General features: G+C 44.1%; 1 protein-coding gene across 7 annotated transcripts in view; it reads right to left on the reverse strand.

The window, feature by feature from the left end:
- Nucleotides 1-24161, reverse strand: part of PPA2 (inorganic pyrophosphatase 2) — a 50450-nt gene extending 26289 nt beyond the window's left edge. For 2 of the 7 annotated variants that reach the window (XM_065596190.1, XM_065596192.1), the window contains exons 1-6: nt 23845-24080; nt 21358-21422; nt 15158-15202; nt 9618-9662; nt 3653-3706; nt 153-272 (exon numbers count right to left, since the gene is read on the reverse strand). In XM_065596190.1, coding sequence (XP_065452262.1) covers nt 153-272; nt 3653-3706; nt 9618-9662; nt 15158-15202; nt 21358-21422; nt 23845-24037 — 522 coding nt within the window. In that variant the 5' untranslated portion in view covers nt 24038-24080. Of the gene's footprint in view, nt 1-152; nt 273-3652; nt 3707-9617; nt 9663-10582; nt 10769-15157; nt 15203-21357; nt 21423-23844 lie in introns of all 7 variants that reach the window. The other 5 variants (XM_065596193.1, XM_005287872.4, XM_065596194.1 and 2 more) reach the window with 5 other exon arrangements.
- Between the last annotated feature and the right edge of the window lie 1574 nt (nt 24162-25735).

Genomic DNA, 25735 nt, shown 5'->3' on the forward strand with positions numbered 1-25735 from the left:
ACTAAAGCTCTGCATAAAAAATTCCTAATTTACAAATCTATCAAACAAAAACGTCGTTCTTGCAACTTATTTGCATTCAGGCAATGCTCAGGATTTATAAGGCAATTTACTCAGAAGACAGGAAGGTTTCACCATTATAACAAAAATGTTACCTGAGGGAGGGCACCATAATTCCATATATAACCCTTGTGAGGAAAGATATTGGCCACATATCGAAGCTTGCCTCTCTTTATATCTTGTTTAATGGGATTCAATGGTTCCTTGGTGGCAATCTAAGCAGATTGTGAAAGAGAGAGAGTGAGAAAAGAATTCTAAAATGCACAGCAATTAATCCTGTACCCAACTGGGTAAGAAGTTGCATTTTGGGCAGTGGGGAGAGCATGCTTGAGGTTTGGAAAGTGTGATAGCCTCACTAACTCTCCAGGGCCACATTCAAAAATCTGACTTGCTATTAATGTTTTAAGCTTCGGTGTGAAGTATTCATGGCAAAAAAAAGAAAAAAGAAAAAAAAAAAAAGGTGGACCCAGACAAGCAAAGGCGTTTCATTATAAGGAGTCTGTCATGGTCAGCTACAAATACTGAAGGGGACCTAGGTTTGAAGCTCTGCACTTTATGGGCCAAATTCGGCAGTAACATAAATAGGGGCCCAAGCTGATCAGACAACAGGGGGTTGACAATGATGAGAAAACTGCTTTAACTGTTAGTTGTTTTCCTCCATCTGTTTTCTCTACCCATAGTATAGAAGTTACACTTGTTCTGTACACTCATTCTGCACACCCAATGAACACCAAATTGGTGCAAGATTGGAAGCAGATTAAGTTAAATCAGAAAAGGCACTCTTGTTCTGAAATAAGTGTCTCTGCATGGGGATCTGTTGCAAAATAGCTTATTCCACAAGAGCTATTCTGGCCAGTTTCCCCAAGTAAATGAGTCGGACTTTACCACCTACACATGTTCTCTAAGCATGTGACATACACCACCATTTAAATCACCACTGAAATTGGTCCATAGATTTCCAAAGGCGTTGCACCCATTTACACCAGGTCAGAGCTGGACATGTGCCTCTAATTATAGGTCTGCTTCTTGTATAAACACAAAGCATGCTCCAAAAGTTGTGACTGATTGTGCAATTCTGGTTTCAGTCAGGATTTTACCCTGCATTTGGCCAAATCCTACCGGTGAAAATATGGAGTAACTCCACCGAGATTGGTGATGTTTCTCCAGATGTACAGCGATGTAACTGAGCAAAATAATTTGGCCCCTGCCTGATGTTGCCAGAGTGTCTTGAAAGAGGCTGCTGGCAATGCAAAAATGAGAATGACCTCAAGGAAGTCAAGGAAGGCTAACAGGAAACTATGTGAACTGTTGGGGCAGAGTGACATGCAGGAAATGTGGTCTAATAAGATGGAGCAGGGGAGGCAAGTTTCAATAACTTTGTTTCTTAAATTCTTTAGATCAGATAAGAAAATCTTCCCATGAAGGGAGGAGCAGTCCAGGAGTCACAGATGTGTGGTGATCTATGTCTAATTTTGGCTTCCTACCATGGTCCAATCTGAAGGATGGTGTCTGGGACCAGGGAAGGGGTTAGGACAGGAGTGGGCAAACTTTTTGGCCCGAGGGCCCCATCTGGGTATGGAAATTGTATGGCGGGCCATGAATTCTCATGAAATTGGGGGTTGGGGTGTGGGAGGGGGTGAGGGCTCTGGTTGGGGGTGCGGGCTCTGGGATGGGGCTGGGGATGAGGAGTTCGGGGTGCAGGAGGGTGCTCCAGGCTGGGACCGAGAGGTTTGGTGGGTTGGAAGGGGATCAGGGCTGGGGCACGGGGGGGGGGGGGGGGGTCAGGGATGCAGGCTCCAAGCGGCGCTTACCTCAAGCAGCTCCCAGAAGTAGCGGCACGTCCCTCCTCCGGCTCCTACACGGAGGCGCGGCCAGGCAGCTCTGTGTACTACCTTGTCCGCAGGCGCTGCCCTGCAGCTCCCATTGGCCGTGGTTCCTGGGTGCGGAGCCCTCTGGCTGCCCCTACGTGTAGGAGCCGGAAGGGGGACATGCTGCTGCTTCTAGAAGCCTCACGGAGTGGGGCAAGCCCTGGATCCCGCTCCCCGGCGGGAGCTTGAGGGCCAGATTAAAACGTCTGGAGGGCCATAATTTGCCCACCACTGGGTTAGGACAAAAATCTGGTGGGCACCAATATAATCTCTGCCAATGTGGTGTTCTAAGAATTTCCATATCCTAGCAGTTATTTGATCAGCTGGCATGGCAAAGTAAAGGCAGCTATTTCTTGTCTCTTGCAAGAAGTCAGAGGTGGAGAAGCCAGACAAGGATGTCAAGCCACATTGGAACCTGATTCTAATGGGATGGCAGGTGTCTCTTTACCACCGGAGGTCAAGTGAAGTGTTAGGTAAGAAAATAAAATATGTTTAAAAACAACCCAGATTTCAAGTTAAGCCTTTAAATGGTGCAGTGGAATTAGAAATAGACTCAACCTTCCCCTGACGTCACCTTAAAATGTAAGGTGATTTGACAGAAGAAAAAAAAAATAGCAGCATTATTTCTACAAGTATGAACTCTGATAGTGAACATAGTTTAAAATCCAACTTTCGAAGTCATTTCAGGATCTGGAAAAAAAATAAGTTCTGGACAGGGCACCAGCACAGGTAAGACTTAACAGCTTACCCCCAAACTTTCATAAAACCTTGGGGAAGGGAGCCCTGAAATTAATATATTACCAAGGGAACAAGCTAGTTCCTGTACAATCTAGGAAGTGTTTTACCTACACTACAAATAAAGCACACCTAAGCCTTTGTATTGTCACACCGCAGAGGAATGCTCCAATCAGGCTCTACTTTTAAAATTTCAAAAGCTCATTTCCAAGGAAGAAAAAAAAACTTCAAAAGTAACTCAGTGCCAACAACTGCTCTTAGATTAAATATGATTCTTTTCGATCACCAATACAGAGAGGTCAAGATTAGGACTGGCACTCTATAATTTATTCACCAGTAAAGCTCATGGAGGGATTAAATCCAAAGTTAAATAAATTACGGTACGTGTGTATTTGAGAGGAAGATTGAGTTCAGGACACTATCCTGCAACTATCCTGTTCTGCCCCTCTTATTCATGTTGAATAGCACCTTACTCTGCGCCTTGAAATCAATGGGGTTATTGAGGAATAAGGAAATACTCTATGCGAGTAAGGGAGACAAAACTAGACCCCTAATTTTTTTTAGCTACAAGAAAAACATCAGCATGAATAACCACAAAAGAACATTTTAGTAGTAAGAATTGTACATATAAAGGATACAACTGAATAAACTGACTTTCTAAAATGTTGGAAACCATTACATCACCATCAATTCTGCAAATATCTATATTTTGAAGGAATTTTCCTCCAGGGTAGATTGGCTGAGGCCCTGGAGGTTTTTCGCCTTCCTCCGCAGCATGGGGCAGGGATCGCTAGCAGGAGGGTTCTCTGCCAATTGAAGTCACCAAGACACAGGATTTGGGGACTTCATCAGCAGAGTCAAGGGAAGGGTAGGGACGGTTTTGTGGCCTGCAGCATGCAGGGGGTCAGACCAGATGATCATAATGGTCCCTTCTGACCTTAAAGTCTATGAGTCTATGAGATTTAATAAACCAAGGTTGTTTTTTTAATTACCTCCATTTTAGCATTTGACCAGCGAGGCACTTCTACAACCATGTTAAACACTACCTAAAAAGAAAAAAAATTGAAGTATTTAAAATAAAGCTAAGTTGGTGATAAACATTTTGTGTGATAAGTTATTTCTTCTGTATCTGACAGCAATACTTGCAGACACTGACAACTCAGACATTTAATTTTCTAGATGCAACATATTTACAACACTATGGTTTCTCACATTATTCCATCTTCCCCAAAAGTAGAAGACAGGGTAACTATTAAGGAAGACTTAGAAATCTCCATGATGCTTTTCAGTCTGGTCTATGATATATTTCTTCACACAATGCTCAATTTGCCTGTGGAACCCATGGCCACAGAATATCATTGAAGCCCACAGCTTAGCAGGATTCAAAAAGGATTGGACATTTTAGATAAAATGGATATTTAAAAAATAAACAGGCGTTTTGGAAGGAATATAAACTCAAGCATAAACACAGAACAAAATAACCCCACATACTCTGTCAAGACACTACAGTGCAAACGCTTCGCCCTCTGGGGAGAGGGTAGGAGAACAAACAACACGTGACAGATGGGTAGTTACAGTGCTAAATGCACTACTGGAAGATGCTCATATCACACTCATCTCCGTAGTATCTAAGATCCAACAGAGAATAGAATAGGGCAAAATTTAACCTCTAATTAATGTAGGTTAAGAGGAAATTATCCCTGGGGGCAGGTTATCACATAATTGCTTATTGCGGGGTTTCTTGCGCTTTGCTTTGAAGCAGCTGGTTCCAGCCAGTGTTGAGTGTAGGATACTGGGCAAAACTGCTCTGATCCATATGACAATTCCTGTGTTCCTATGCCTTATTTTCTGTGTGACAAGGTGGGTGAGGCAATATCTTTTATTGAACCAACTTCTGTTGGTGGGACAGACAAGCTTTCAAGCTTACACAGAGCTCTTCTTCAGGTCTGGGAAACTAAGGCCAGGTCACACTACAAACTTACATTGGGATAACTACGTAACTCAGAGGTATGAAAATCCCCAACCCTAATTGACGCAGTTATACCAATCCAATCCCTGGTGTAGACAGTCGATGGGAGGGCTTCTCCTGTCAACACAGTAACCGGCTCTTGCGGTGGTGGATTAACTATGCCAACGGGAGAAGCTCTCCCATCAGCATAGTATTGTCTTCACTGAAACGCTACAGCAGCACCGCTTCAATTTAAGTGTAGAATCATAGAACTGGAAGGGACCTCGAGAGGTCATCTAGTCCAGTCCCCTGCACTCGTGGCAGGACTAAGTATTATCTAGACCATCCCTGACAGGTATTTGTCCAACCTGCTCTTAAAAATCCCCAATGATGTAGATTCCACAACCTCCCTAGGCAATTTATTCCAGCACTTAACCACTCTGACAGTTATGAAGTTTTTCCTAATGTCCAACCTAAATCTCCCTTGCTGCAAGACCTGTACACCTGCCCTATCTCAAAGTGTCACTGCTAAATATAAGGCCTGAATTGATTGTTTAGCATAAGTAGTTAATACATATCTCAAGGGATGATTCAAAGTGAAGTGGCCCAATTACACCCCTCTAGTCATAAGGAGAGAAAGGGTGGAGGGGGAGGGAAGAGCAGCAGAGGAAGGACCGTTAGTGGGTGACAGAGTGTTATAATATACCATAAATCCAGTGTCTCTATTAAGACCATGATTTTTAGTATCGACCAAAGTTATGAATTTAAGCTCCCAGGCTCGTCTTTTGAAAGTGTTGTGCAGGTTTTTTTTGAGGATGAGGACTGATAGGTCCGGTAGAGAACAATCTTTGTGAGAAGTGTTCACCCACGGGTGATGTGGTGTTTTTGTCTTTTAATCATTTTCCGTGCGAGTTCATTCATTCTGCGTAACAGAAATGTTAGAAACATAAAGCAACGGCAAAAATAAAAATATTTATTTATGGTGTATTATTGATTATAACATTACTGTTTACATTAAAGATGCATCACAGTGCTATTGCTCCACTCAAAGACAGACACACCACTCCTTTGCAGAAACTAAGGCTATGTCTACACAGCGCACCTTACAACGGCATGGCTGTGCTGCTGCAGCCGTGCCGTTGTAAGGTGCACTGTGTAGCTGCTCTTTAATTGCCAGGAGAGAGCTCTCCTGGCAACAAAATAAAACCACCTCCAACGGGGGGCGGTAGCTTCCTCATCGGGAGCACAGCTCCTGCCGATGAAGCACTGTCCACAACAGTGCTTTTCATCATTAAAACTTTTGTTGTTCAGAGGGGTGTTTTTTCACACCCCTGAGCGACACAAGTTTTAACGACGAAAGTGCCCATGTAGACAAAGCCTAACATGATTTCTTAAAAAGAAAGATGAACCACCAAACTGACTTCACTGGAGTTGCACCAGGCTTGAATTTGTCCCAAAATGTCACCTTGCCTAGGACCCTAAGAGACACTTCTTACATGAATGTAAAATGTGTAATAGATATTGCAACCTCATGCAATATCTTTGGGGACCACATTGTATTGAGTTGAGGTATGGTTTTTGTATCATTGTGGGCCAAGGGCTGTATTCAACTCCAGGGGGATGGGCTACCACAGTTCCTCCAGGAAATAAAAACAGTGGGGTTGGTGATTAAGGTGAATCACTCAGGTTGTAAACACCTCCAGAAAGATACCTCTCCCTGAGGTTTGCATTTACCAGTTCAAACTGCTTTTTCCAGAAACCAACAGACAAAGAAAGGGCTTTTGGTACAAAAAAGGCTGAGTTTAAACTAATGCATGGCTTTCTTTTGATTCAGCAAACAGACAGGACCTTGGATCCTAGGAGAACCCAACCCCTGGAAGGATTGCAAAGACTGACATCTACCAGAGCTCTATGCTGGAGTTGGAGTGATCTCTGATAAGCATGTAGGAACTTTGATTGTTTTTATATGTTTCCTCTGTGATGCTGTCAAGGCTGTTTCCCCACTCTGAACTTTAGGGTACAAATGTGGGGGCCTGCATGAAAACTTCTAAGCTTAACTACGAGCTTAGATCTGGTCCGCTGCCACCATTCCCAAGTGGATTCCCTTCCCTGGGAAACCTTGAGAAACTCTTTACCAATTCCCTGGTGAATACAGATCCAAACCCCTTGGATCTTAAAACAAGGAGAAATTAACCATCCCCCCTTCCTTCCTTTCACCAACTCCTGGTGAATACAGATCCAACCCCCTTGGATCTAAAAACAAGGAAAAATCAATCAGGTTCTTAAAAAGAAGGCTTTTAATTAAAGAAAAAGGTAAAAACCATCTCTGTAAAATCAGTATGGAAAATAACTTTACAGGGTAATCAAACTTAAAGAGCTCAGAGGACCTCCCTCTAGCCTCAGGTTCAAAGTACAGCAAACAAAGATAAACACTCTAGTAAAAGGTACATTTACAAGTTGAGAAAACAAAGGAAAACTAACATGCCTTGCCTGGCTATTTACTTACAAGTTTGAAATAGGAGAGACTTGTTTAGAAAGATGTGGAGAACCTGGATTGATGTCTGGTCCCTCTCAGTCCCAAGAGCGAACGAACTCCCAAAACAAAGCACAAACAGAAGCCTTCCCCCCGCCAAGATTTGAAAGTATCTTGTCCCCTTATTGGTCCTTTGGGTCAGATGCCAGCCAGGTTACCTGAGCTTTTTAACCCTTTACAGGGAAAAGGATTTTGGAGTCTCTGGCCAGGAGGGATTTTATGGCACTGTACACAGGAGAGCTGTTACCCTTCCCTTTATAGTTATGACAGATGCTTTTACCTTAAGAATAGCTGTGCTTACTTAGAAAGAGCTGTGAGATAACTTGTAACTGCTGGCAATATGCTGTTCATAGCCTTTGGACAGAAAGCAATACAGGTTCTGGCTGTGAGCCAGACTGGCTTGCTGGGGATATCACAGTGAGGTGTAGAGGGACTGCAAGCCTAACCCCCAGTCTGGACGGAGAGACACACGGGTCTCCACACAAGAGAGGTGATTGCTGGGAGCCTAAACCTTAAGTGGGCGCTTAAGGAAGACTGGGTTGGCGGGGGGAAATAGTGTCAAAGGTGCAGGTAACCCTGAAACTGACATGAAGTACCCGGATTTTTGCTCCTAATGATCTGCTGTATTAACGAACAAATACATTTCCAGAGCTGGTACAATAGTCTGATCAACGCCAGCCTCTGCAGTCCCAAATTTGCATCCTCTTCCCCAAATTTGAGAGATGAACTAAAAAGTGCAAGAGGGAATCTCAACAGTCACCTCTCACTGATTTTTCCTCAAGGTCGCAAGTAATTCACAGTCCTCCCATAGCCAGAAGATCCCAAAACACATTCTATATTAATTTGTATAATGGTCATGCCCACAATGTGCTGTCCAAATTGATAAGACAGAATCCATCTCCTGAAAAGTCCACAACCTAAGCTAATAAGCAAGGAAGAAAGCACAGAGTCCTTAAGAATCAGTTCAATGAGAATATTCCCTGGGTAAAGAGCATCTTGAAGAAAGAGAACATAGTTATGAAAGAAGTTAAGAAAGAACATAGTTCAAAGCTGGCAGCACTGAAGGAGACAAAATTGGGATGGAAGTGTGATAAGAGACAAAAGCAGATAAGGACAGGAATGCAAGGAGTCAGTTATGGGGGGGTATCTGACAACCATCTCTAACTCTCCCCCAGAACCATTGGGCTTACTGAGTAGCATTGCGATCATGGTGGACAGGCTCTTGCAGTTGGGGAGAGATAGCAAAACACTGTTTAACGGGCCCACTCCAAAAATATTAAGGCCAATTCTGGTGTGGAGCGCTTAAAAAAAAAAACACAAGACTAAACAAATAATCATTTTGACTTTCATAATTACAACAGGAAAAGGACCTATAAAGTCTTGCTGAAATATTACAGGATAAACTTTCATTGCCACCAGAACCTTATTTTTGTTGTGAAGGAGACTGCAGGAAATGTATCCGTACACCTGTGTTGTAACTGCACATTTTCCTGACTCTATCTGTAACTGTGGCGTCTGGAGAATATAGAGATTTTTTAAAAACCTAAATTGATCAAGAACTACTTCAGGCCTGCAGTGAGTCAAGGAAGACTCTCAGGGCCAGAGCCTCAGCTAGCGTAAATTGGTGTAGCACAAGTTATTTCAGTGAAGCTACATTGACTTATTGCAGACAAGAATCTGGCCCTCAGGATTTCTGATATCGGTTGAACACAAATGGTCAAGAGCACTAAATATAACAGCTTAATAGATTAATTCATATGCCAAAAAAAAAAAATCAAAAAGCCTCTGAGAGGTTGAGCTGCCCAAGTTTCAGCTGCTGCGGATGTTTATAAGAGTTTAATAGCTTCATGCAATCCTTATGTTTAAAAATAAAAACAGTTTGTTTATGGGACAATCAATTTTTTCCAGGGATGAACCAGAGCCCTTGCCCTGGGTGCAGAGGATTCATGAGGGGATGGTTTTAGTGGGGATTAGGGAGGTATGTACAGGAGGATTTGACAGCTGGAGATGAAAGGAAAGAGAAAAGGCTGCTCATTCCTCCCTCATATATTCTATGTTGTGTCTTCTCTTCATTTCCCTCACTTTCTCTTCTCCATTCTCCTCTCCCTTCCCTTCCTAGATTTCACCCTTATATCTTCCCAGCATCCCCCCTTATTCTCTCCTTCACAGACTCAGTCCTGCTTTTCCACCCATGAATATCTCTTGCTTCCACCATCCGTTATGGCTTGCCACAGCGTGCTGCCCCCCACTGTTACAGGGGAAGCAAGCAGAAGTACAGATGCCAACCCTGGTCTGACGGGTGCCTCCTGTACATGGTGAGCACCCTCTAGGCTCGCCACGTGGAGCAATGCCCCAGACTCCACATGGTGCAGACTCTCATACATGTGTGTGAGGGGCTTCATGGAGGGCAGGCTGTATGATAGACCTGGGTGGAGGTGGCCCCTGAAGTGCATATTTGTTCACACCGCCTACTTACAGTTTCACCAGCTCTGCTGGGTGGTGGCTTCTTTGGAAGACCAGTCTGCTGGGGCGTAGGGAAAAAACAGGATAAAACAGTTTTTTGTAATACAGACAGGGACAGCCCATGTTAGCTGGATCCTCTCAGTTCTCAGGGACACACAGATTCTCTACTTATATATAAGAACCGAGACTGTATTGTTCATTCACGTTACTATAGAGTACAATCATTTTCGCTTATGCTCCATTAAATACCCTGGGAGCTGAGAGGGGGAATCATTGGTTGCCAAATGGGGAAAAATTAAAGCATTACATTTTCTAGTTTCTAAGATACAATATGCTAACAGGAAGAAAACAACTTAAAAAATATTTAGTAGTATCCCTTAAATTACAATCTTTTGTCTAAGAGCAACCCATAGCCAAAGGAGCAGTTTCAGGAAGGGCAGGAGAAGGAGGAAACAGGGCTGCAAATAGTTTACTTGAAGAAATCTGTTTCTGGCTCCTTTCCTGGACCACCTCCCTACAAGCTGCCTTCTCACGAACAACCCTCCTCTCCTCTTGGTAAATCACCCTTTCCCTGCTGAGCGGCTCACTTCCTTCCCCAGTCCTGCTGAGCTCCTGATCCTGTGACCAGTGGATGTGGGGCAGGGATTAGAACCTCTTTTGAATGGGTTCTAATCATTCAAAAGAGGTGGAGAAATTTGATTTTTGCGTGGGGTATGGGAAATTGAGAGTTTAGTGGCTGCTGCAGAACTTTTTAAGGGATAAACCAATTTTGAGTAGAAGAGGAACGCAGGGCAGCCTGTGCCGAGAATGAGGAAGAGAACAAAACCGATGGGAAAAGAAGGAGATAAAATGAGGAACAAAAAGGATGGTGAGTTTTTCCAGAAAAAGTCTGCAGTTACTCTAGCCACTTGTACAGCAAAGTGCTTTTGGAAAATATAATTAATAAAAAAAAAAAGCATTCTGGACCTGCTGACATACCTCACTTAAGCTTTGTAACATGACAAGGGCAGAGATAGACGACACCAGCTATACTGTATCTGCTTCTCTTCTGTGACTGTTTAATGCAGCTGCTGCTCATTTGTGATTTTACCAATTCTCATCACAGGTCTGAGCCAAAGTTCTAAGGGAGAGTGAACAGAGCAAGCCACAGACCAGTGCCTTCAACTACAGAAGAGAAAAGAGGGATGAAAAGAAGGACTATAATGAAACATGATCACAGATATATGGAGATGTCCATAGTAAGCACTTGTTCACAATATAAGCCCTATCCCCAACCCCAATGTATCAGGAGGTGCTGGCCAATGAAAATCAAACCAACAATCTCCAGCTATATCTAGAGACCAAACATTCTGGCCTGAAAAACAAGCCTCTGGAGTTTTTCCAGTATAAGTTAACAGAGCTACATGGCCAAAAAAGTACAATGTCCACTCTGAAGTCAACAGGCAGGCAGACATCTCATCTTGTGAGTCTTTGCACTGAAAAGCGAAGGGGAGTCTGATAGCACAAGGGAAGAGTTTTTACTTCAACTGTACAAAGAATTGGTTTCAGTGATGTTCAGTGACAAGATAAGCACGTAATTGGACACTTTAAAATTGTGAAAAATCCAGGACCAAAAAGAATCTCTGCGATTGGTGAAAATGTAGCATCAATCTTCTCAAGCTTGAAGCAACTATTTCTTTGCAGTTAAGTCTAATTAATTCACTGATGTGGCTTCCTTTGCAAACTCTCTCTCCTAGGTTAGATATTAATCTGGTGGCGGAGTGCAAGATGACTTCCTTTGTTCTCCGTCTCTGCTAACCTGCAACAACTGCAGGGAAAGTTTTTCAAATATCGTATGGAAAGCGTTCCTGAGAGGGAACATTGTGATGGTCTCCACAGATGGAGCACAAGCAATGGCATCACAGAGGTCTGGTTACATATAGCTGCTTTGTAGCACCAATGGCGCCTTGTATAGACCAGGAAGCCCTAATCACAAGGAAATCACCAGCACATCTGAAAAACATGAAGGATGCTTCTGGGAAGACAGTTAACTTCCTTAGAGCTTACCCCATGAATCCTAATGTTTTTGCTGTGCTGAGTGATCAATGCTGCCAAGTTCCTCCTTCACACTGGTATGTCTTGGCTTTATCATGAGAAAGCACCGACACACCTTTTTGAACTCCCTCCCAAAGTGCCAGTCTCTTTGTCAAGTCACTCACTTGCCTCGCCCGCCTGTTTTGATGACCCCTTATGGCTCACCCTGCTGGCTTATTTACCAGAAGTTTTCACTTGACAGAGGGAACTCAGCTTGAGTTTGCAAGGACAGCCTGTGATGCTATTTAACACAGAGAACACGTCTGATGCCCTGATTTAAGAAAAAAAACAAACTTAGGGGACTCTGCAAGTAAATAAGGATAATCTTGACGTGCCTAGATAATTTCTCACTGAAGCCAACAAACATCTTCCCATTTGAAGTAAAAGAATGTATTCAAGAACACCTGACTCATCTGAAAACAGAACATCTGTGAATAAAACATCAAAGACACATACAATGATGAGCTGGTTAGAAGCCCTTTCACTTCAGCAGGGAGCGACATTTCAGATTTGTCTTTAAAAGACAACTATGGCCCCTAGGAACTTGCCCGCAACAAGACACTAAGGGAATGTCTACACTTCAATCAGACAACCTCAGCTGGCCTGGGCCAACTGACTCCTCACGGGGTCCTAGAGTCCGGGCTCCAGCCCAAGCCCAAATGTCTACACCACAATTAAACAGCCCCTTAGCCCAAGCCCTGTGACCCTGAGTCACCTGGCACAGGCCAGCTAGGGGGGTTTCATTGCAGTGTAGATATACCCTGAAAACCACAGAACCAGCCCCTGACAGAATTGTGAGCGCAACTATAGGAAGAACATCCAGCATTCACAGATGGAGATTTGAAACTTTTGATGCTTTTCACATCTACCTACCTGGGCAAGAATGAATTTTCAGTGCTTGTAGTACTTAAAGCACAGGTTCAGATTACAAGATGGTAATGATCTGAGACGAAAGGTAATTATCTTCCCTAACATCTGGAAAGCAGCCATACCCAACTCATTAAGTAGTTCAAATATATAAATAGTTTCTTTATTCTCTTTTCCATGCTACCAATTACAGTAGTTACACAGGGTTGACGTGATTGCAAATCTGAGAGTAAATCAGAGTTTGGAAAGGAAGGTGACCCACGATATGGCCTCACTACTAAAAGACGCCCCATACCAGGAAAAAGTTGGGGAAACCTTTTATTAGAACAAACCAAAGCAAGTTGATCTTGCAAACTGCTAAGATGTATGTCCCTACTTCAGTGAAGAACTGAATTAAGCATATCAAAAGATAGACCAATATTTTGTAGTCCCCTTTTCAATATCACAAGTGCTCAGAACAATTTTAAATAAATCTGATAAACTGAGGAGACTTATGCCAAATTATTTCTATTTTCTATATCTAAACTGCCATTGGATGTACATTATTTACCAGAGAAACACTTGACTAGTATAATTTAACATATGGTTTTAGGAGGCACCGTACTGCTGGAAGTGCCAACAAATAAGCAAGATCCTGAGTACATGTGCTTATTAAAAAAAGCTATGCCACTTTTCATGGGATTAGGAAAGGTAGCCAGGTTGGTTATCTATTGTACAATTTGCATCTGTAATGTCTCTTGCCATTTCAACTGAATATAGTATTCCTGTCCTAAACTGCTGTGTAATATTATTGGGTGGTGTTAAAAAGTTTCTATGCTTCATCTTAGACATGGCTATGTTTTAAAAAGATGAGCAAAGTAATTCTTTTATTTCTATCTCTCTCCTAGTGAGTGAATTACATACTGTACTCATAATTTGTAATATACCCACTTTTGTGAAGCATTTTGAGATCCTTTTGGATGAAAGAAAACATATGTAAGATTTGCAAAAACAATACGCAATGAAGTTAAACTTCTAACTAAGCACTATATTAGACTGATCCTCCGAGGACATCTGTAGGATCAGGGCTATAGACAGAACATAACATGTAGGAAATAATGATGTTGTTTTAGTCAAGTTTAAGAAGATTTCCACTAAATGAGAAAAATATTAAAGTATAAATATTAAAGTTACAGCTCAGAAGTTTCATATAGTTTTAACCATTTTGTAGAACAGGCTCTGCAAGATGATCAGGATCAGATATTGTCACACACTGCTTAGACAGATAAAAAACAGAATACATGACTGCCTGCTAGAGTTATAATTCATAGCCTCATCACCTGTTTTCAACAGCCACATAACTCCTCCTTATGTTTTATCTTTTATTCGCATTTATAAATGACTGTGTACCTTCCTAAATAATTCTTAAGTCAGCATTAGAAAAAAAGCCTGAAATCTAAATAGTACATATAACTGGTATTTGTGGGTTAAAAGAATTATGAGTGGGAGAGAATTAATGTGTATGTGTGAGCGGATGGACGTGTAAGGATGGTACACAGAACCATACCAGTGGCAGGAAATAATATTTCAAGTGCTGCTAGAAACCAGACCATGAGAGTGGCTCTGTCTAGTTAAAATGCCATGTAGCGGTATTTGAAATACAATTGATTGGTCACATAGATATTGCCTAATAATTGCTGGTTACTCAGAACTTATTTCAGTGCCTAAATAGGGATTTAAGAGCCCATCTTTAAGAACCCATATTTGAAAATCTGTGCCTTAAAATATGAATTGTTTCTTTCACATTCTACTCAATACTTAAAATGATTCCATGCCCCCACTTAGGTCCCAAGACAACCTTTATTAGAAATATCCAATTTAAAAGAAGACCCCTTCACAAACAAACCTTGGGTACTCATTCTCTCTCTAATCAGCAGCAACGCTGAGCACATGCACAGGGCACTTTCCTCTACTGTGCACATCTGCACATCCCAGAAAAGCACATGCCTTCAGTCCAAAACACAGCTGGAAAATCTGGGTTTTGGCCCATCATACTTAATATCCCTTTAACACAGTGGTTTTCAACCTGTGGTCTGCAGACCTCTGGGAGAGTCCGCAGACTATGTCTGTGATTTTCAAAGGGGTCCTCACCTCCATTAGAAATTTTTTGGGGTCTGCAAATGAAAAGAGGTTGAAAACCACTGCTCTAAAATAAAAGATTTATAATTGTTTTTGAGTTACTCTGCAGTCAGAACACATAGGGAATGTTTTACTAAGAGAGTTTACTTGAGCAGGCTTCTGTATGCAATAGGAGAAAATATAATGTATCAATTTTACAACTGTCAGAAAGAAGCTTCTACTGAAAAATATAAAAACACTTGTCTTTTAGAACATTTTGATTAATTAAAAAAATGACTTTTTTTTCCCATTTGAACAGGAGACTTTAAATCCCTTTGAGGTCCCTCATCCCGTGGCATTTGTATTTGAAGGTTTATCAGTTGTATTCAGTGAAAGATACATGGTACTGAACAGCTCTCATTTTGCCCACCATGACTGAAAGCCCTATTCTAATTTGTCCATTACAACTAGAGCATAGCAAAATTACATTTAATGAAAAATAATTTCTAACTGTACCTCACTTCCATTAGTCTTTGATCTCTTCGCAGGAACCTCCTTATCCTATACAGAAAAAGAAAAATTTGCATTTAGAACGCTCACTTACAGGAGTCAAATCCAAAATATATTCATGTTAGAGAAAAGAATACCATGGTGTTTCTATAAATAATTACTACACTGTAGATTCTACACAGACTATACTAGTAGTTTTTAAAAGAGCTTGAAAAATCCACTCATGAGTGGCAGGCTAGTCCTTGAGAATACGAGGGGGGACCTAAGCCATCAATTTCTCTATAACTGTAACTTTCATTTTAAAAACATTAAATTTCCTAAGGGTTGAAAGGCTATAACCTTCCAAATGTGAACTGATGCATTTTCATCTTCCTGAATCAGAAATGGACAAATCTAGTTTCTTTGCCAAGCACCAGCTGAGTGAAATTAAGACCGGTCAGTTTCAGTGCTGCTTTACAGATCCCAGTAGACAGCCACAAAACTGTTAAGAACCAGGTCAGTTTCATCCTGCTGCTGCTTGCAAAAGCTGTGAATTGTATTATAAACAGCAGCAGGCATTGGAGTTATTCACAAGTGAGGAGGACCCTAAAGGCAGAGGCTGGAAGAGAGGAAGAGTAGCAGAGGCCTCTTCATTCTCGAAGTGGAGACCCATGTCTCTCCCAGCAGCCTGGAGGCTCTGGAGGGACAGAAAAAACAGAAATTTCTTCCCTTGTCCAGCAGCCAGAATGGGAGGAGCTTCAAATTCATCAGACATCTGCTTGCCAAAGGCAAGTTTAAAAAAAGACTGAAAGGAGGATGCAGGGACAGCATCTTAGGCCTGGTCTATACTATGACTTTAATTCGGATTTAGCAGCGTTAAATCGAATTAACCCTGCACCCGTCCACACAACGAAGCCATTTATTTCTAAATAAAGGGCTCTTAAAATCGATTTCTGTACTCCACCCTTACGAGCAGAGTAGCGCCAAAATCGATATTGTCATTTCGAATTAGGGTTAGTGTGGCCACAATTCGATGGTATTGGCCTCCAGGAGCTATCCCACAGTGCACTATTGTGACCGCTCTGGACAGCAATCTGAACTCGGATGCACTGGAAAGGTAGACAGGAAAAGCCCTGCGAACATTTGAATTTTATTTCCTGTTTGCCCAGCGTGGAGAGCACAGGTGACCACAGATAGCTCATCAGCACAGGTAACCATGCAGGCCGATAATCGAAAAAGACCACCAGCATGGACCGTACGGGAGGTACTGGATCTGAACGCTATATAGGGAGAGGATTCAGTGCTAGCCGAACTTCGTTCGAAAAGACAAAATGCCAAAACTTTTGAAAAAATCTCCAAGGGCATGATGGAGAGAGGCCACAATAGGGACTAATATCAGTGCCGTGTGAAAGTCAAGGAGCTCAGACAAGCCTATCAAAAAACAAAGGAGGCAAATAGTCGCTCCGGGTCAGAGCCGCGGACATGCCGCTTCTATGCCGAGCTGCAAGCAGTTCTGGGGGGGCTGCCACCACTACCCCACCTCTGACCTTGGATTCCGAGGCGGGGGTAATCTCATCAGCTACACCTGAGGATTCTGCGGACAGGAAAGAGGAGGAGAAGGACGAGCTTGCGGAGAGCACACAGCACTCCGTTCTCCCCAACAGCCAGGATCTTTTTCTCAGCCTGACTGAAGTACCCTCCCAACCCTCCCAAACCAGCATCCAAGACCATGACCCAATGGAAGGGACCTCAGGTGAGTTTAGGGTGACCAGACAGCAAGTGTGAAAAATCAGGATGGGGGTTGGAGGTAATAGGAGCCTATATAAGAAAAAGACTGAAAAATTGGGACTGTCCTTATAAAATCGGGACATCTGGTCACGCTAGGTGAGTTTACCTTTTAAAATATAAAACTTGTTTTAAAAGCATTTTTTAATGATTACTTTGCCCTGAGGACTTGGGATGCATTCGCGGCCAGTACAGCTACTGGAAAAGTCTGTTAACGTGTCTGGGGATGGAGCAGAAATCCTCTAGGGACATCTCCATGAAGCTCTCCTGGAGGTACTCCAAAAGCCTTGCCACAAGGTTTCTGGGCAGTGCAGCCTTATTCCGTCCTCCATGGTAGGACACTTGACCACGCCATGCTTGCAGCAAGTAATCTGGTATCATTGCATGACAAAGCCTGGCAGCGTATGGTCCCGGTGTCTGCTGGCATTCAAGCAACATCCGTTCTTTATCTCACTGTGTAATCCTCAGGAGAGTGATATCGCTCATGGTAACCTGGTTGAAATATGGGAATTTAATTAAGGGGACAGAGGTGGACGTTCCTACTGGGCTGTTTGCCTGTGGCTGAAAAGAAATCCTTCCCTGCAGTTAGCCAAGCGGGGGGGAATTGGCCCTGAGCTTTTCACGTTTGGCTAGCAGGGATCTTCCCTGATACCAGCCGCGGTGGGGGGAGGGGTACAGCGATCATCCCAGATAATTCATGGCGGGGGGGGGGGGGGGGTTAGTTTGTTTTCTGCTGCTGAAGGTTAACAGGAAAACCGCAGCAGTCAATGGGCTTTGCTTGGTATGTGTGAAAGGAGGGCGCAGAAGCCGAAAGACAATGGCTTACCATGGCGGCATGCAAGCTGAATTCTGTTGCCCGGACCTGCGTCTGTGATCTCTAACACCAAAGCCACAGGCACTCAATATTAAGATGGAAAATGCGACCTTGTACTGAAATCACATGTGCTATGTAATGTGAATAGTGTTGTTCACCATGAAAGAGTATAAGCATTGTTCTGTAAAATGTATCATTTTAAAAACTTCTCTCCTTTTTTTCATCCCTCCCTCCAGCAGCTGCAAATTTTTCAAGCCTCCCTCCTCCATCCCGAAGACTATCTCAGATAAGGCAGTGGAGAAAGAGGACGCAAGACAAGATGTTCTCGGAAATAATGGAATGCACCCGCAATGAAAGAGCTCATTTGAATGAGTGGAAGGACACGGTATCTAAATACAGGAAAGATGCCAGTGAACATGAGGTCATGAGGGACGCTCAAGGTGAGAGGTGGCAGGCTGCAACGCTGGGGCTGCTGTGTGATCAAACGGACATACTCCGGCGTCTGGTGGAGCTTCAGGAACGGCAGCAGGATAACAGACTGCCGCTGCAGCTGCTGTATAACCTCCCTCCCCCCTCACCATGTTCCATATCCTCCTCAGCCAGACGTGTAAGAACGCGGGGGGTGGGGGGGGAGGCTCCGTGTACCCTCCCACTCCACCCCAGTGGACAGCTCATCCAAAAGGCTCTCATTATATTGAATTTTTTTAGTGGCCTTTTACTTCCCTCCTATCCTCCTCCCAAACCTCACCCAGGTTACCTTGTCAGTTCTCTCCCTATGTTTATAATCAATTAATAAAGAATACATGAATTTTAAACGATAGTGACTTTATTTCCTTTAAAAGCAACCTGCGATTTAAGGGGGGAGGGTGGTTTGCTTACAGGGAATGAGTCAATCAAGGGGGCGGGTTTTCAACAAACAGAACTTTCACATCGTAGCCTGGCCAGTCATGAAACTGGTTTTCAAAGCTTCTCTGATGCGCAGCGCTTCCTGGTGTGATCTTCTAATTGCCCTGGTGTCTGGCTGCGCATAATCAGCAGCCAGGCAATTTGCCTCAGCCTCCCAACCCGCCATAAAGGTCTCCCCCTTACTCTCACAGAGATTGTGGAGCACACAGCAAGCAGCAATAACAATGGGGATATTGGTTTGACTGAGGTCTGACCGAGTCAGTAACGAGCGCCAGCGACCTTTTAAACGGCCAAATGCACATTCTACCACCATTCTGCACTTGCTCAGCCTGTAGTTGAACAGCTCCTGACTCCTGTCCAGGCTGCCTGTGTATGGCTTCATGAGCCATGGCATTAAGGGGTAGGCTGGGTGCCCAGGGATAACTATAGGCATTTCAACATCCCCAACGGTTATTTTCTGGTCCGGGAAGTAAGTCCCTTGCTGCAGCCGTTTAAACAGATTAGAAGACGCGAGCGTCATGAACCCTTCCCGGCCAGCCCACGTTGATGTTGGTGAAACGTCCCTTGTGATCCACAAGTGCTCCGGTGCCAAGATAGGGATATGGGTTCCATCTATCGCCCCACCACAGTTAGGGAATCCCATTGCAGCAAAGCCATCCACTATGACCTGCACATTTCCCAGAGTCACTTTCGTAGCAGCAGCTCAGTGATTGCTTTGGCTACTTGCATCACAGCAGCCCCCACAGTAGATTTACCCACTCCAAATTGATTCCCGACTGACGGTAGCTGTCTGGCGTTGCAAGCTTCCACAGGGTTATCGCCACTCGCTTCTCAACTGTGAGGGCTGCTCTCATCTTGTATTCTGGTGCTTCAGGGCAGGGGAAAGCAAGTCACAAAGTTCCAAGAAAGTGCCCTTACGCATGCGAAAGTTTCACAGCCACTGGTAATCGTCCCACACCTGCAACACTATGCAGTCCCACCAGTCTGTGCTTGTTTCCCGGGCCCAGAATCGGCATTCCACGGCTATAACCTGCCCATTAACAGCATGATCTCCAAAGCACCGGGGCCCGCGGTTTGATAGAATTCCATGTCCATGTCCTCATCACTCTCACCACCATGCTGCCGTAGCCTACTCCTCACCGCCTGGTTTTGCAGGTTCTGGTTCAGCATAAACTGCACGATAACGCGCAAGGTGTTTACAATGTTCATGACTGCTGTCTTGAGCTGAGTGGGCTCCATGCTTGCCGTGGTATGGCGTCTGCGCTGTTCACCCAGGAAAAAGGCGCGAAACGGTTGTCTGCCGTTGCTTCCCTGGAGAGGGGGGAGGATGTACCCAGAACCACCTGCGACAATGTTTTTGGCCCCATCAGGCATTGGGATCTCAACCCAGAATTCCAATGGGTGGAGGAGACTGTGGGAACTATGGGATAGCTACCCACAGTGCAACACTCCGGAAATCGACGCTAGCCCCGGTACATGGACGCACACCACCGAATTAATGTGCTTAGTGTGGCTGCATACATTCGACTTTATACAATCTGTTTCCAAAATTTGAATTATATAAATTCGGATTAATCCCATAGTGTAGACATACCCATAATGGAAATGTCAGCACCCTCCTCCCTCCCAGCAGCTAAGGATAGTAAGAGGTACTAGTAAAGTTATGGCCCCTGGACCTCCCTTGTAAGGCCTTCCAACTCTTGTCTTTCCCATCAACCTCTCACCAACAGGTTTAGTCGTCCTACAAAAAGGCATCAGGTACACTTTTCAAGCCCTGGTTTTAAATGATTAAACAGAACAATATTGATGTAGCATTTATCTGTTCAGGAAAACCCCTCTTGGCACATGATAGGGCTGCAGATTTTTCTCAGTGTTCCATCCTACAAATGAACTGAACAGTTGAGGCAACAAACCTTAAAGGCTGAAAATTTCCCAAGCTATTTTTTGGAACTAGTATGCCATAATAAGCAAACCTCTTCTCAGACTAAACTGAAGGCTGGCAGTTTTCACAGATGACGTAGAAAACAGGCATTTCACTATAGCAATAATGAAACTCCAGGGAATATGGCTAACAATACGTGAAAGTGCTTGGCTGCACCTCATGCCTTGTAATTCTCCAAAGGTGTGATTACCACTCCTCTCTTGGGCATTATTGCTGCCTTCAAATTACAACACATCTTTTGGGAATTAAAGAAATATACCATTCACACAAATATGTATCGTATAAGCCTCTTCTACTGCAAAGCTGCTGGTACTGTAGAAAAATAGCAATTTACATGGGTTTGGTGAAACAAAAAGTGATTTAGGAATAGTAACAGTAGAAACTGTATTCTAAATTAGCGCACATAAGCACAGAATTTTAACAGCCAGGGTAATTAACGACTGGAACACCTTACCAAAAGATATGGTGGACTTATCATTTGAAAGTCTTTAAATCAAAACTGCATATCTTTCTAATGCACACTCCAGTTCCACCACAAATTATTGAACTCAACACAGGAATTACCGGGTGAAATTCTATGGTCTGTACTATGGAGGAAGTCACCATAGATCATAAAGGTCCCTTCTGGTCCTAAAATATATGAATCTATTGTAGTAATTGCTAAAAATACAACAAGATTTCTATTGAAAAGAAAAAAAAAATCAACCTGCTTTTGACCATTAGAGGACACAACATCCACCATTTCAAGAAATAATAACTGCATTTGAGTCTAACATATACCTCTTTAGATCCAGCAAACAGAGGAATGTCATGAAACGGGGAAATATATTTACCCTCCGCATTCTCTGTGAGACAAAAAAAATTGTTACATATCTAAACCAAACATGCTGAAAGATGTCCACATTACTAATAAATATGTCCCTATTGCTTCCATCATTATAGACCGACAAGGGTCTATGAGTATTTTAAATTGAAACACTGCTTTGCCGGGGGGATTTATGTTGTAACAAAGTCTTTTCTGGAGTCAAACTCCAAATTTTACGATAAAATGGTCAATTTATACATCAACCCCTGCAATAGGGGGAAGGGATAGCTCAGTGGTTTGAGTATTGGCCCCCTAAACCCAGGGTTCTGAGTTCAATCCGGGGGGGGGGGGCACTTAGGGATCTGGGGCACAATCAGTACTTGGTCCTGCTAGTGAAGGCAGGGGGCTGGACTCCATGACCTTTCAGGGTCCCTTCCAGCTCTATGACATAGGTATATCACCATATATTATTATTAAGACAGAAACAATTGTTATGCAAATGTTGTACAAATATGATGTTACATTCCAGCAAATAAAAGACTACGTTTAGCCATAGGTAGGGCCCTACCAAATTTATGGCCATGAAAAATGCATCACAGACCATGAAATCTGGTCTCCCTCTGCAAAATCTGGTCTTTTTTGTGCTTTTACCCTATACTGTACAGATTTCAGAGGGGAGACAAGCATTTCTCAAACTGGGGGTCCTGACCCAATAGGGAGTTGCAATTTCTATCAGTTGCTGATAAAAATCGGCATATTTTAGGGAGGTTGTGGTATTGCCACCCTTACTTCTGCACTGCCTTCAGAGTTGGACGGCTGGAGAGCAGCCAGGCACCCAGCTCTGAAGGCAGTGCCCCACTAGCAGCAGTGCAGAAGTAAGGGTGGCAATACCATAACATGCCACCCTTACTTCTGCTAATGGCAGCTTTGCCGTCAGAGTTGAGCTCCCAGCCATCTGCCGCTGCTCGCCAGCTGCCCAGCTCCAAAAGCAGGGCCACTGCCAGCAGCAGTTCAGAAGTAAGGGTACTGCAACCCCCCCTACAATAACCTTGCCACCCCCCCCCACAAACTCCTTTTGGGGTCAGGACCCCTACAATTACAACACCGTGAAATTTCAGATTTCAACAGCTGAAATCATGAAATTTACAATTTTTAAAATCTTCTGACTGTGAAATTGACCAAAATGGACAGTGAAATCGGTAGGGGCCTACTCATAGGCCACTGTTCAAACTGAAGTGACAGTCGCTAGATCAAGCCTATCGCACCCAACCTCGAGTGGAGTCAGCGTGACAGATTTCTGACAGGGTGCAACTGACCATTTACATCTGTCCATTTCTCCCCCAGCAGTGTAAAACAGAAGTGACTCCACTGAACGTAATGGAATGACAGTGGTATAAAAATCAGTATTAAGAGCAAAATCAGAAAGTGGCTTTTTAAAAATCTTCATAACTATTAAAAAAAGGAAGTGTGAAATTGAAAGTAACCACACTAACTTTTTGTTTGCAATGTTGGTATAACTATGTTGTCCCAGGGCATTAAGGAGACAAGACGAGTGAGGCAAAAGAAGCTTGTCCAAGAAAAGATATATTTCCTCACCCACCTTGTCACACTAGGTTTTTCTGTCTTGACAGGTCTGAGAGCTTCGTTCACACTTTTATACATGCTGACTGCTCAGCAGGCCCTCAGTAAAATAGCTCTCCTCATTTCAAATGCAAATTTCCCTTTACTACAAGCACATTTGGAGCACTCACTATTATTACATCATAAGACTGAGTCTACACACTGTTATTCCTGCCAAAGTAATTAAACTCATGCACTGCTTTAAACGTTTCCTACACTTTTTTTTTTAATTTGTAATTGTTTTCTCTTCTTCATTCTGGGTTGTGTGTTTTGGCCCATAGTGGGGCCGTTGGTGGCTGAAAGGCCCTCACTGCCACAAGTCTCACCCAGTGGGACACAAGAGACTCCTTTGTACTGGATTCATTTTAGTGTATTTTTTTTTTTTTTTAATTTAAAGTCACCCTCTGGGGAGACAAGCCTTCAGCTGTTTCTCTGGAACATTCAAATTCCCTGCAGGGCTGGAGACAGAGCCTTCTGCACACGCCAACTCTCCAGGCCTAGGAGGGGCTAATGCATCTAGCCACATCCTACTCTTGATTCATTTGTAGCAAAAGCCTGTAGGTTTCAACCCAATGCTCCAGCGCCCCGGGGGGGTGCGGCAGCAACAGGGGGTGCCTATGTTAACGCCCCTGGCCAAGTTTCCTAGTTGAGCTCTAAAGCATGTCCTGGAGAGGGGGGATCCTGGCTTTCTCCATTCACCCCCTTTAGGGAGCGCCCCCCAATGACGGCTGGCAGGGGGCAGCGTCCCTGAGCTCGCAGCCAGCCCCGCGTTCCACCGCGCCCCCCGCACCTCCCCGGCCAGAGGCTGCGGCGCCTGGAGCCCCCGGGGGGCTGCTACTTACTAAAGTAGAGGCGGTACTCGGGCGAGTGGGGCCGCCCCCGCTGCTCCGTGCTGCACTGGGCCATGGTGCTGAGCCAGCTGCAGCGCGGCAGCGGCTGCCCCAGCCGCCTCCTCCTTCCCGCTCCGGAGCAGGAGCAGCTCCGAGCCGAGAGCAGCAGCAGCCCCCGCAAGGCCTGCCCGAGCCCCGCACGCATGCTTGTGCCTCCCACAGCTCCGTCCGGTTCCTGCGCCCGCCCGCCCGCTCGGCAGGGGGACAGTCTGAGCATGCTCGGTGGCCGCCGCTGAAGCCGCTGCCCTGGCTGGCTCTGCCCGGGCGCTGCTACGCCCTGGTGCAAAAGTGGGGTGCAGAGGGGCCGCATGAGGCGCAGGGAGGGGGCAAAAACAGGGGCAGCCGGAGTGAGTAGTGGGAGCCAGGTCTCTCGCACCCCCTAAGAGCGATCAGCTAGGAATGTGCGAATGGCAGGATGGGCTCACCCCTCTGACACCTGTTGGAGGGGCTTCTGGGGCAGCTCGCGTACCCCTGCTGCTGGCCATGTCGTCAGCCCCAAGTGTGCCACATTTTTGGGTAGGCCCGTCCCCCAAATCATGAGATTGGCTTAAAAATAAGGCAATAAACGGGGAGTTTTTATTTGCTTTCTTGCTCTGGAGCCTTTGGAATATCAAACTTTTGATTTCAAGCCCTAGACACGTTTCCTAGTGAAAACCCAGAGTCTCGCGTAACCAGGTGACTGCGGGGAGTGGAGTTCTAAGAACACTAAATAGTGCAAACTTCGCAGCTAATGCGTGACTCATGAGAATTGCAAACACCGTTGATCTAGGTCAATGTCTGTCTAGCTAATTTCTATTTAAAAAAAACTGGATAAAACTGGCCGCTAGGGAGGTGATTCAATGTCCTCCTCCCACCTCTTCCTTGAAGGGTCAAACTTTTTCATACATGACGATGCTCTGCTTAGAAAAAATGCGTGGCCAACTTCATCAGTTTCAAGGACGGGGGAAAAGATCACGAAACAAACTAACTAACCAAAAAAAAAAAAATTCCCTACTAAATAAAGAACAAAGGCACAAAACCGGGGTGGGAAGTCAGCGGTTGTCAGAAATTGGAGCCTCTAGGCTAAGGAAAATATAGCTTCTTTTTTTTAATTGGAAGCAAAAGATTATACATAACCCAAACCCAGGGGTGTGTACACCACCTACTGCTTGGACAACATGGGTTGGGCTGCAATATCTATTTGTACAGGAGCTCTACAGCTGCTGATCCCAACTCAGATCCTTATGGCTTATGTTTAAACAGATCCACGCTGATCCTTAAATTAGATCCATCTGTCCTCAGAGTTGAACTGGTCCTATGGCTGATTCCCTACTGATATTACTCCATAAACTGATCTGCACAATGTTGATTCCTTTAGATTTTGACACCCCTAATGATGATCTTTATTGATCCTTAAAGAGGATCTCTACTGGTTTTGATTCCTGTATAAAAAGAATTAATAAACACGTAGCACTTCTGTAGTGCTTTTCTACCATAAATTTAAAAGCCTTTTATAAAGAAGGGAAAGTCTCATTGCCCCATTTTACAGATGGGAAAACTGAGGCACAGCATAAGGAAGATAAAGGTTGCCCAAGGTCACACCATCAGTCAGTAACATAGCTTAGAATAGGACCCAGGTCTCTTGAGTCCCTGTTTAGTATTGTAGCCAATTACTCTTAGGCTCAGATTTTTAGAGGCAGAACATTGCCTAGTGAAATTTTCAAGTTGGATGACTCCATGCTGCCTAGACTCCCTGTAGAGGGATATTAAAGTGCCTAAGGAAGGGACTTTTTGGAAGCCAGCAAGTTGAGTGGGGAGCCGCATACACCAGCCAGGAGGACAGGGAGACGAAAGGAGCATAAGG

The sequence above is a fragment of the Chrysemys picta genome, chromosome 5 (genome assembly GCF_011386835.1).
Source record: "Chrysemys picta bellii isolate R12L10 chromosome 5, ASM1138683v2, whole genome shotgun sequence".
NCBI classification, from domain to species: Eukaryota; Metazoa; Chordata; order Testudines; family Emydidae; genus Chrysemys; species Chrysemys picta.